Here is a 13,338-nt window from a genome sequence, read left to right as displayed (position 1 = left end):
GGAAGTTTTTTTTCATTAAGTTACTCCATTCTGCCTGCTCAGTCATGAAGCCTAAGCATGATAAACTTGATATTTTGAAACACCATTGCCTTTTTATTGTATCCTTTTAACATCAATCTTTTATGCAGCACACTCAATACTTTTGTTTCTATCCCCCTTCATTACATTAGGTCTTAGCAGACTGGCCACAAATAGGCAATATCACAGGTCCGATATAGGATGTTTGTTTTCCATTAGGGAGACAAACATCTTTCTCTTTCGAAACAGGTTCTCAGTACCTTGAATGACGTAACATTGACGTCTCAAATTTGTTCAGCACATGGATTCTTTTTTTCACATCTTGAATGGAAATGTTAAACATATAGTGCATACAGTATTACCTGTTTCAAGAAAAGTATACATAAATAATTTATTAAATATATACACCGTATGTATTTTAAGTCATATCTGAGAAGAGGCTAGGACAGGGTTGTTAAAAAAAAGATGTTTACTAAAGAGTTATCATAGCCTACAGATAAATAAGGTAGGTTTGGTCCTGTTAGATTTTAAACTACTTTCTATCCTGGGACTTCCAAGTAGTTGGTGGTGGAGTTCAGGAGGTATTCTTGGCGTTAGTGCCTCGGACGACCTTGGGCTGCTCCGGGCCTAGGGAGAGGCCTCCGCGTCAGGGTTCAGGTCTGCGGCAAAGAAGAGCAGGAGCCTGAGGAGGCGCACCTTGTCCTGCAGCTGCGGGACGAGCGGCTCCCCGAGTGTGCGGACCAGGCGGCTGCGGAAGGCCTCGATCTGCTTCTCCACGTCTACCACGGAGATGTCGTCTCCCTGCTGGGGCTTGGGCTTGATTCTTTTGATTATTAAGTCTTTCCGGTCAATCACTGAGCTCCGCAAGTGCTCTGCAAGAGGGAAAAAGTCAGTGGCACTGTTCCGAATGACTTTCTATTCCTCTATGACTGGGGAAGACGGAATTTTGGTAGCTAGGGTGTAGGCAAAGATTTGTTGATGAGTGACTAGACTACAAGTCAAAGGCCCATTTCTGAAAGGCCCTTTCTTCTGGTTCTCTCTGGACCTCAGGTTTTAGTATTTAAAAAAAAAAGCCTTGGTTTTAGTTCTTTTTCCTTTGTTGATTTAGACAACAAACCTATATTAATGAAACTTTCAAATGGATATAATTGGAGAACTATTCTTTGAAAAGAATTGCAAAGAAATATTAAATTTTACATGGTAAGTTTGTCATGATTTTGGTTTGTTGTAATTCTATTGAAAAGAATCCATTTTGTATGTATTGCAGGATAGACCAAATGAATAAATATATTTGTGTTGTTGAGAATAAAGCAAGGGTTCTCACTATGGGAGAAAAGACTGAATTAAGGAACAGGAAGAGGAAGAATTCTGTGGAAGTGGAAACAGGTATCAGTATTAACTTTCATTGTTTTTAAATTACATGATTTACTAGCCCTTGTCAGAAAGGGCCTAGAAGTAGTAATAACTGATGGCTGTCCCAGCAGCAATCAGCAGACTCAGCACTAGATCTTGCTTTCGAAATACTATTTCCCACTCCCCACTAAAGAATACCAGAACTCTTGGCAAAAAGGCTGATTTTAGGATCATGGCAAGGAAGTTACAAGGGGAACCTGGAACTTTTTTTATAAGAAAGTAAGGGAATGCTTAGAAACTAATGGGGACATATTAGTTTCTGTTGGCCACATTTTGAACAATATGATGGTAAATAATGGCCAAAAAAATGGGACTATAACACACTGAATTTTAAAATGTCCCAAATCCATAGTAAATAAGAGTGAGTGCAGGGAGAAGGGAAAGGTCATTTTTATCAGAAGGCCAGTTAAGAAATGTAGCAGGAATACATAACTAGAAACGGACCACTTTTCAATCTACTAAATCAATTCAGTAGTTCACCAGATGAAAGGCTGAACAGGATATTGAGTCTCAAAGTTTCACCCTCTGGGAAGAGAACACAGGAGAAATCTCTTAGGGACTCCTTGACCATACGGTCCACCTTCACATCAGTGAGCCCACACTGATGTTCCTGCCTCATGATGTAATGCACTGGGAAGGGGTGGACACCCTCATCTCTTCTGTGTTCTTGCTGCTCATGAGAGAATAACCTGCCCACCCCAGTTGTGCGGTGTTCTATGAACTAACTGACATGGACTCTTCAAAAGTGTCCAGTTACAAGAGACAAGTAAAGGCTGGCAGCTGTGTTAGATGACAAGAGGCAGAAGAGCACACCAACCAAGCACAATGTGTGGTGCTTGACTGAGTCCTGACCCAAAGCAAAACCAAACAGCAGTCAAGGGTGTTACTGGCACCTATTAGATGACATTCTATCAAGGACAGAATCAGAGGGATAATGAATAATGGCATGTAGGAGAATATTCTTAAGCTGAAGTATTTAACAATGAAGGGTTATGATAGCGCAACTTACTCTGAACTGGTTCAGCAAAAAAAAAGTATGTGGATAGAATAGATAAGCCACATATGGCAAAATGCCACATATGGCAACAGCTTCTGAATCAAGGTAAAGGTTACAGGAGTGTACGTCAAACTACTCCTTAAGCTCTTCTGTAGGTCCAAAAATAAAATGCTGGGGAAAAGTAAAAACTTCTAAAGGTACCCATTACAAAACCATGACTCGGTCCCAGCAGGGCTCTGGAAGTGTGTGGAATCGAGGCACACAGGGCACAGGGTCACAGGCAAATGGAGGGGAAGGGCCCTGCAGGCCTTTTGAGTCCAGGTGCACCAGAGACCATGCCAGCATCATTTTATCCATCTCATTTATAAAAGGGGGAATGGCACCTTCATTAACAGGGTTACTAGAAGGACTGAACTACAGGGTCTAGAAATTTCAGAAAATAGAATCAACTGAAAAAAAAAAAGTATAATAAATAGATTGTAGAATATCCAAAAAGTCTGCAAACAGGAGGCACAGCTGCTCTGAGATGTCATCATAGGGGCATTTCAACATTTAATCAACGTTACAGTGAGCGCCTACCCTGCCTCTGGGACAGGGCTAGGCTCCGAGGAGACAGTGGGATCAGAGACCTGGATCCAGCCCTCACGGACTGACATTCTAGCCGCAGGAAGCCTGACAGTGAACCAGTCAACAAAGACAGTTGTGGTTTTGGTGAGTGCAACCAAATAAATAAACTGGATGCTGTGATAAACAGGAACACTGAGGATCAAGGGAAGCGGTGCATTCTAGCTGGGGAGGGCCTCTTAGTTGAGTCCCAAAGGATAAGGAGGTAAGCATGCAAAAGTCTAGCGGAAAAGCAGTCCATGTAGTGGGAAAAGGCGCAAATGCCATGATGTAGGAAAAGTTGTTTGGAAAACTAGAGGTTAGAGCTGGGTAGTAAGAAGGAAAACGGGACTAGAACAGACTGGCAGGCAGCCTGGGTCACAGACCAACATGGAGTTTGTCTTCTGAAAGCAAAAGGAGATACATGGAATGTTTTAAGCGGTGAAATGTGTGATACTTCAGTCTGCTACTGGGGAAGAATGATCACAGGGGACAAAATCCTTTTAGTAGAATTTGATTTTCTTAAAGCATGTGCTACTCTGAAAAACATGAAAACGACTTCAAAATAACAGAAAGAATTGGCTGCAAAGAGAGGGATAGGGGAGACTTGGGAGCAAGAGGAACTTGGAATTTACTAATACAGGAAATTCAGAGAAGCAAAGGTTAGCAGTGCCCACCTACCCACCGCCCAAGGGGAGGAAGTCCTGGCCAGTGGACTTGAACCATCCTGGCCCAGCCGGCGGGGCTTTGGATTTCATGCTTCAGTAGGGACGAGAGTTCTTACTGCAGAGGTTCTTGGGGTTGTCGTGTGAGGCAGTCTTTGCAAAGGGCTTATGTGGCATAAGGCCTGGCTCAAGATACTTGGGCTGGGAGTGCTATTACTAGTCCCTGGGTCAAAACTAGGGCTAGAGGTTATCATGTCAAGGTCATCGTCACCAGGGCCTCCAATCCAACGGTCACATGGAGCCCTTTACCGTCTCTGCAGCTCTTCCATGCACCTCCGTGTCAGTATCGGCAGAACCCTGGGTGTACCTTCAGCCTCGACACCCCTGCCCTGCCACACCCTTGTCACCATTACCCTCGCCTGACCTCCCGCGTCCTCAGCCAAGTTGTTCGCCACCCATCGGGCCTTACGTCAACCGTCTTGCCGGGCTCCCTTCACTCTGGAATCAAGACGAGTGAGCTCCCTAGCCGGGGGCCCTTCACGCCCGCTCCTGTCTAGGCCCACGGTCTTGTTTCCTGCTGCGCTCCCCTTGCTCACTGAATCCTAGTCCTACTAGTTTGCTCTACGTTCCTTGGACTCATTAAGTTGTTTCTGGCCTCAAGGTCCCTGGACATGCTGTTTCTTCTTTCTGGGAAACTTTGCCCTCCCTATTCGCCTGGCTAATACCAGTACTTCACATCTTAGTCTGAGTATTACTCCTTTAGGGAGGCCTTCCTGAGTTCCCCCATAAACAATTTAAGTCCTACTTTTTCCCTTCACAGCATTTATTTTCATCGCAGTTATGTTACTAGTGTGATGGTTTGTTTCAAGCCAATCACTTCACTAGACAGTTAAGCTCTAGGAGGGCAGGGGTCACGTTGGTCTTAGACACTGACGTTTTCCCAATGAGCCAGGCACAGAGGAGGCACTGGGTAAATATTTGTTGTCTGGATGAATGTATGAACTGAACCGGTTGTGCCTGAGTCTGCTTTTCTCCCCTCCGTGGATGAGGCTCCTGCAGGAAGGCCGTGTGTGAGACTCTCCTTGGAATGAACACGTGTCTGACTTCCACATCACCCTCAGTGGCTCAGAGTGAAATTCAGGAAAAGCATTTTGTTCATTTAAATACCATATGTTTAAATTCCTAGATTCATAGCTTTAAAGTATATTCTAATTACTCACATGCATCAGGAAAACTCACAGCATATGGCAGCTCATAATTTTGGGGAGGCTCGGACTTGAGTTTCATGGCTGTGAAACTGGGGTGTGGGGGCTCACTTCCCTCAGCTCAGGTGACAGCCCAGCATCCACCTCTTAGGGGCTGCTGTGCTCTCTATGGGAACATTTACAAAACGTGGGGGTTCAAGATACATTGCTCCCCAAGGCCAAGGGTCAGTATGAAAGTAATTTAACCATGTATAGAGAGTTTAGAAAGTGGGCATCAGAAATTCCTCAGAACCTCATCTTCTAATCTCATCTCGGATTTCACAGAAAATTAATTTCCTCCAGTGTGTCTCCACTGTACACAGGCTCTGGCAACAGACCTAGGTTTGAACCCTGGCTCCGCATGTACTTTCCTCTCCGCTTCTGTCTGCCCATATGTGAAGGCGGTTGGTGCTCATCTCACAGGCTTACTGGGTTAGATAAGCCAGTGTATGTGACTTTGCCTATGTCCTCTTCCTCTCTTCCTCCTTAGAAGTTCCCACAAACAAAGGGCATACTTGGACTCCCCAGCCTCTTTCTTTCCTCCCCACCCTTGGAGCTGGACAATTCTGTGTGTGTGCTCAGTTGCTTCAGTCGTGTCTGACTTTCTGCGACCGCGTGGACTATAGCCCGCCAGGCTCCTCTGTCCATGGGATTCTCCAGACAAGAATACTGCAGTGGGTTGCCATGCCCTCCTCCAGAGGATCTTCTCCACCCAGGGATCGAACCTGTGCCTCCTGAATTGCAGGGGGATTCTTTATCTGCTGCGCCACCTAGGAAGCCCATTGGACAACTCTGCTGCTGCTGCTGCTGCTAAGTCGCGTCAGTCCTGTCCGACTCTGTGCAACCCCATAGACGGCAGCCCACCAGGCTCCACCGTCCCTGGGATTCTCTAGGCGAGACTGCTGGAGTGGGTTGCCATTTCCTTCTCCAATGCATGAAAGGGAAAAGTGAAAGTGAAGTCGCTCAGTCGTGTCCGACTCTTCGTGACCCCATGGACTGCAGCCCACCAGGCTCCTCCATCCATGGGATTTTCCAGGCAAGAGTGCTGGAGTGGGGTGCCATTGCCTTCTCTGGCTGACCTCAAAATGCACTCAATGATGTCCTCCACCCACTTGAACCGGGCAGAGATGACTAAGGAGCCGTCACAGTAAAATGCCTCCTGATAAAGACACTGACTATTTCAGGGAACCATTCAGTTGTGTTCTTCACAGGACAGTTTTCAAACTTCTAGTTCTAAATATTTCTTCTCCTTAACTCTTTTCCAAAGAAGTTGAAAAGGATGCTAAGGATAAAACAGGATTGGAACACCCCATTTATTCTTAGTCAGTATACACTGGTCTGAGAGCTTCCTCTCCCTTATTCAAGGCAGAAAATAATATTGTGTAATAAAAGTAGATCCCATGTCCACCTTAAATCACTATTGCCCCTGACCCAGGTATACTCCCTGGGAAACAAAACAGAAATGAACAACAAGTATTAAAGGTGAACTTTAAACAAAACCAATCTGCTTTAATATTAAACTTTCTGCTAGATCTCCAAAAGAAACAATTACATAAACTTCAGTGAAGCTGAGGACACATGGAATTTGCCTTTGGGGCTTTGTTCTTAAAAGGACAGGTACCTTTCTTTGAGCATGTTAAAAAATGCACAAACCACACAACCACATGTCATGGCCTTGACAACGCTCTGTTATGTTTTAGTTACAAGTATCTGAAACAGAGAAGACCCTTGTAGCATACTCCTGGCCTGGCCACAGGCAGTCTGAGAGTCAGCAACACTGACTGAGCACTTTCTGCTTTATTTCACACTGCTGCTGCTGCTAAGTCACTTCAGTCGTGTCCAACTCTGTGTGACCCCATAGACGGCAGCCCACCAGGCTCCCCCGCCCCTGGGATTCTCCAGGCAAGAACACTGGAGTGGGTTGCCATTTCCTTCTCCAGTGCATGACACTGAAAAGTGAAAGTGAAGTTGCTCAGTCGTGTCCGACCCTCAGCGACCCCATGGACCACAGCCTTCCAGGCTCCTCCATCCATGGGATTTTCCAGGCAAGAGTACTGGAGTGGGGTGGCTTTATTTCATGCCTATTAGCAATTAAGTCTTGGCAAGTTATGTATTATCATCCCTATTCTATAGAAGGAAGAAACTGAGGTCTAGAGATATAAAATTAGCTGCCCAACGCAGAGTAAGTGATGGAATTTGGGATTCAAACCCAGAACTTCTATATTCAATCCAGTGCTTTTAATTTTTTTTAATGTTTCTGTAATACCTTCCTCAATTCCAGGCAAAAGAGGGTGTAAGGATCATCTTATCTTCCCAAGAGCACTGCCGAGCTAAAATCAACCTCAATATGATCATGGCAGGTAGATCATGTATGTGTGTATATAGGTGTATACATATATACACACACACACACACACACACACATGTATATATATATATATATTAAGGACAGAATAAATGGCAGAAATAGCAAGGACCTAAAAGAAGCAGAAGAGATTAAGAAGAGGTGGCAAGAATACACAGAAGAACTGTACAAAAAAGGTGTTAATGACCCGGATAACCATGATGGTGTGATCACTCACTTAGAGCCAGATATCCTGCAGTGTGAATTCAAATGGGCCTTAGGAAGCATTACTATGAACAAAGCTAGTAGAGGTGATGGAATTCCAGCTGAGCTATCTCAAATCCTTAAAATGATGCTGTTAAAGTGCTGCACACAATATGTCAGCAAATTTGGAAAACTCTGCAGTGGCCACAGGACTGGAAAAGGTCAGTTTTTATCTTACCCAATCCCAAAGAAAGGCAATGTTGAGGAATGTTCAAACTATCTTACAATTGAGCTCGTTTCACATGCTAGCAAGGTAATGCTCAAAGTCCTTCAAGCTAGGCTTCAACAGTATGTAAACTGAGAACTTCCAGATGTACAAGCTGGATTTGGAAAAGGCAGAGGAACCAGAGATCAAATTGCTGATATCTGTTGGATCATAGAAAAAGCAAGAGAGTTCCAGAAAAACATCTACTCTGATTCATTGACTGCGCTAAAGCCTCTGACTGTGTGAATCACAACAAACTGTGGGAAATTCTTACAGAGATGGGAATACCAGACCACCTGACCTGCCTCCTGAGAAATCTGTATGCAGCTCAAGAAGCAACAGTTAGAACTGGACATGGAACAACAGACTGGTTCCAAATTGGGAAAGGAGTACGTCAAGGCTGTATATTGTCACCCTGCTTATTTAACTTACATGCAGAGTACATCATGAGAAATGCCAGGCTGGATGAAACACAAGCTGAAATCAAGACTTATGGCAGAAATATCAACAACCTCAGATATGCAGATGATATCAATATAATGGCAGAAAGTGAAGAGGAACTAAAAAGCTTCTTGATGAGGGTTTAAAGAGGAGAATGAAAAAGTTGGCTTAAAACTCAACACTCAAAAAACTAAAATCATGGCATCCAGTCCCATCATTTCATGGCAAACAGACGGTGAAAAAGCAGAAACAGTGGCAGATTTTATTTTCATGGGCTCCAAAATCACTGTGGTTGGTGACTGCAGCCATGAAATCAAAGGAAGCATGCTCCTTGTAATAAAAGCTGTGACACACCTAGACAGCATATTAAAAAGCAGAGACATCACTTTGCCAGAAAAGGTCTGTATAGTCAAAGCTATGGTTTTTCCAGTAGTCATGTATGGGTAAGAGTTGGACCATAAAGAAGCTTTTTTTTCAGGATCCCCTCCAGGATCATGTTTTGCATATAACATTCATGTGTTTTGGTTTGATTTTAATCTGGAATAGCTCTTCAATCTTCCTTTGTTTTTAAGACATTGGGACTTTTGAAAGCATAGGCCAGTTAGTTTGTAAAAGGCCCTTCAACCTGGGTTTGTCTGGTGCTTCCTTCTGATTAGATTCAGGTCATGAATTTTTGGCACCTAAGTGATGAGGTGTTCTCAGGGTATCACATCAAGAGGACTGTCAGTTTTCTCCCTTGTAAACTTACTGTCTTTCCTTATGTAACTTGTAATCACGTTAGTTTTCCTAAGGGCCTCGTTAATCCTTGGCTGATCAAATCACTCCTATTTGGAGCACCTATTCCACCATTCTCCTTGTTGATATTTGCCCCTGAGTGCTAGTTGACTGATTAGCCCCACTCTCCCAGATCCTCCCTGGCTTTGCCTGTGACTGGGGCAGAGCCACGTTCACAGCCTCACATCACCTGCAAGATGTGCATGTCGACCTTGCCAGTGACCTTCTGTGTATTTGTGTCATATTGACCCATGTTTACAACATCCAAGTCAGTGAGCAGGAGACCCAACAGAGGTTCTGCAGTGACGGGCCAGGGAAAGCTGCCAGGGCTCGGTCAGGCCATTACTGAATCTTGCTCATGTTAGGGTAATTCATTTACCTACACAACCCTAAGGACTGTGAGGACCACTGTGGTATCTGCCGTAACAAAAATACTACGTGAATTCTTCTGTTTCAGAGCAGCGATTCCAGCTATGTCCTTTCTCGTTTCTTGCAATTACACTAAGGAACAATGATTTACGGAAGTTAACAGGGTCCCTTGCGTGACTTTAATTCATAATAATGTCCACTGCCAGACTCCCACACCACCCGGTTTGTGCCCAAATGCTCCTTACCTCTTAAAACATGCTGGTAACTGGACAACAGGAACTGTAGGTGCTCAACCAGCTCATCCCATTTCTGCCACTGGGTTTTATCTGACTGCAGAGATGGTAAAAGCAGTTGGTAATAAATTCTTTCCTCAGTAAGAGGTTTATACAGTTTTTAAGTAACTTAAAAAAGCTCAAGGATTAAGGAAAAGGTGGTCTAGGCCTGGGACTGAAGTAGGGAAACCATACCTGACACTTGAGCAGTGACGTGGAATTGTTCAGAAAATAGAGGGCCTGGGCCAGAGACAAGGGTAGGCGGGTGGGCGTCTCACAGCTGTGGAGAAATATGATTTCCAGCACTTTGCAGCGTAGCAGGTGGCTTTCCATGGTAGTAAAGAACATCTCTCTGCATGGAGGAGAGAGAGAGAGTGCACCATCGCAACTATTATTTTAAGGAACATATACCACAATTCTCCCTGAAGGCTCTAACCTTTGCCTAAACCAGAGAAGGCTAAGAAGGAATACAATGAAGGCCTACAAAATCACAAAGCCTGTGGACAGGGCAGAAACAGATTCGTTCATGAACTGACAACTGCCAGAAAACTCCTTGATGTTTGAAAGCGAGAGACTAGTTTAGGACACTTGAAGAATTACAGCATACTCTAACCAAGAGAATTAATCATGAGATTAAATGTTTCTGAATGGCCATAAAGTGCCATAATTGGCACAAAAGAGGAATATTATTAAGAGGAATAAAAGAGGGTATTGCTCTCGAAAAGCTGATGGTTGAACAGGGGCAAGAAGTGTGCAACAGGAACCTAACGCGCAGGGCCGGTGTGGACACGGTGTGGTGGTGCCCCCGTGACGTGGACGGGAGAGCAGCCTCTGACGGGGAAGGCAGCACGGGTGGCAGTGGGCTAGGGGAGTAAGGAAGGCCCAAGGTAAGAGGCACTCCAGTGCTAGGAGAGACACGGCGAAAACCAAGAAGCAAAGAAATATACACATCTGGGGCGCCACAGCCTTCTTCAGTTTCAAGTCTCTAGGACTGAGGAGTCCCTGAGGGACTTGGCCAGCGAGGGTGGGCTGGAGCACACTCAGAGGCTTCTGAGAAGGAGAGCTGTAAAACAAAGGCTGAGCTTCGGGAAGGTGAACCCCACTGTTCTAAACACAGCGTCAGCTTCCCCCCAGAATGTGATGAATCTCAGATGCACACGGTGCATCTCTGGACTGCCTGAAGGCTTTTGCCTGAAGGTTTGGTTGGTGGTTCTTGCCAGGTCTGCGCATCAGAGCAGTTTCTGAGGAGTAGGCAGTGAGCAGATAACGAGATGGCAGCAACAGAACCTGCCCCAGATATCAAGGTTCTTTCTTCTACAGCTGTCCCTTTGCAGTGGGGCAACATTTGGAAAAATAGGGGGCTCTTGGTGCCACTGCCGCTTGTAACAATGATAAATAACAAAGTATCTATTCATTTTTATTTTCTTCTTCCCTTTCCTTTTGCTGTTCCACCAGACATGTTATTAGTGTAAAAGCAAAATTTTAAAAAGCAGAATAAATAATTTTAAAACCTTTGCTTAACATTCTAAAGTATTAAAGTCTAAAATATTTATGAAAATCCATTTGATCTCTTTAATGTATTTTTTAGTACCATTCTATACCTTCTCTGACAAATTTTCTTTAATACAAAGGACTCCAAATTATTACATTCCTAAGATATTCGCCAAATTCTTTTAAAGTCTAATTTCTACTCTGCATTTGGTGTATGACTTTCACAGACAGTTGATCTATTCAATAACTTTTAATTTCAAACTGTATTTTCTTTTCCAGTTTTGACTCCAGAGCCTGCATTTGTCCTGGTTTTATAATCCAATATGGCAAACCCAGAAATATACAAAGGACAAGAAAGTAATTTTAATGTGTTGGACATAGTAGGAAATGGAGATACAATTATCTATAGCAATTCAAATTCACATTTTAAAAACAAGATAGAGAGGAAGGCTAACTTCCAGATCCAGCCTTAACAAGTATACCTGGTATTGGATTTACTCTCATTTTATCAACAATTATAAACCCGAACAAAATATATGAAAAAATATTTTCAGGCATTGGATAACCTACTACAAATGACTATTGTTCTTGAGAGAAAGAGGAACAAAGGTGGTGAACTCCATGTTTACCCCAGATTTCCTGCTGGGGGCACTTTCTAACTAAGGCCAAGGAAAGTATGGGTCCTAAACAGAAAGCAGTGGATTTGTTGGACAGAGCAGAGACTGGAAGTCAGGGGAGCTGAGGTGGCTGGAATATCTGTAATGGTCCCCCTTGGCACATGGACAGGGAGATAGCCAAAGCCTGGGAGAGAACAGTTAGTGAGGGCTGTGAGATGAGTGGGGATTCGGGAAAGTGCCCAGTGTTGAGAGAGATGGGGTTTCAACGAACTAGAAGAGAAATCTCAATTGAACATGTTGGGCTTTCAGGGACAACCCCAGAAGACTAAGCTACAGGACATTAGTCTCTTAAGAAAGGCTGCTTTAGAATACCCTTACAATTCCTAGAAACAAGCTTCAAAAGGAGAAAGCTAATTTGCTAATAAATCACTATCTGCCAGATTGGAAGTCAATATTCTTTAAAGGAAATCAGCAAATTTCAGATTCTCAACAACGGACCATTCATAATGTTAGGCATGCAATAAAAAAGTATTAGACAAGGGAAAAAACAGGAAAATGAATCCATAACCAGGATCAAAATGCCCAAAGAAACAGACCAATAGATGACACAATGTTGGAATTAGTAGACAAGGACTTTAGAACAGCTGTTATAAATATGCTGATTAACCAACCAACCAAGATCTATATACACGAATGAATAGAGGGGGACTCTCAGCAAAGAGAAATGGACACTCTAAGGATGAACCAAATGGAAGCTCTTGTTCTGAAAGATATAATATCTGAAATTAAAAAAAAATTCACTGGATAGGCTTACCAACAAATTAGGCACCACAAAAGAAAAGAAAAATCAAGGAGGAGGAAGTGCAACAGAGAGAGAAAAAAAGACGAGTCAAAACAAAATAAAACAAACAAAAAACAATAGTAGAAAACACCAGAGCCGTAGTGTTCTGTGGAACAGTGAGACACAGCCTAGCATATATGTACTTGAATTCCCAGAAGATGAGAATTCAGGCCAAAAAAAAAAAAAATGCCCAAGATATTTCAAACTTTGATTAAAAATATCAACTCACATATTCAAGAATCTCAATAAACCCCAAGCAGGGTAAACATAGTGGAAACTACAACTAGTTACCGTAATCAAGTAGACAGAAAAAAAAAAAGCAGCAGCCAGAGAAAAATGACACATGACCCAAAGGGAACAACAGTAAGAAATTCTAATGACTTCCCATCAGCAAGCCAGAAGAGAGTGGGGCAGCTTCAAAACAAGGAAAAATGCCTATCAATCTAGAATTCATATCAAGTAAAACCACTATTCATAAATGAAGGTGAGATAGCATATACGGACAAACAAAAGCTGAAAGAACGCATTACCAGTAGACTTGCCATACAAAAAATATTAAAGAAGCTAAGTTCTTTACCTGGAAGAGAAATAATACCAAATGGAACTTGGATAGTCAAGAAAGAAAGAAAGAACACCAAAAATGGTAACTGTGTGGATCTGATATGTGTTTTTTCCAGCAACACTAAGCAATTAACTCAGTTTTGACACTATTCATCATAGGGTCGGATTCTGCAGGTTAAGGGCTCAGGCCTACAAGGCTGCCCTCGAATTCTCTCTTTA

At 43.3% G+C, this 13,338-nt stretch overlaps 1 protein-coding gene across 1 annotated transcript in view; it reads right to left on the bottom strand.

The window, feature by feature from the left end:
• Positions 1-72: 72 nt before the first annotated feature.
• The window catches only part of LOC120853595 (SUMO-interacting motif-containing protein 1-like), a 74,635-nt gene continuing 61,369 nt past the window's right edge, over positions 73-13,338 (bottom strand). The window contains exons 8-10 of the mRNA XM_040227554.1: positions 9,805-9,961; positions 9,583-9,667; positions 73-890 (exon numbers count right to left, since the gene is read on the bottom strand). Coding sequence (XP_040083488.1) covers positions 646-890; positions 9,583-9,667; positions 9,805-9,961 — 487 coding nt within the window. The 3' untranslated portion in view covers positions 73-645. The remainder of the gene's footprint in view (positions 891-9,582; positions 9,668-9,804; positions 9,962-13,338) is intronic.

The sequence above is a fragment of the Oryx dammah genome, unplaced genomic scaffold, assembly GCF_014754425.2.
Source record: "Oryx dammah isolate SB20612 unplaced genomic scaffold, SCBI_Odam_1.1 HiC_scaffold_26, whole genome shotgun sequence".
Taxonomy (NCBI): domain Eukaryota; kingdom Metazoa; phylum Chordata; class Mammalia; order Artiodactyla; family Bovidae; genus Oryx; species Oryx dammah.
Note: the sequence above shows the minus strand (reverse complement) of the source record. Positions and strands in the feature narration are given on the sequence as shown.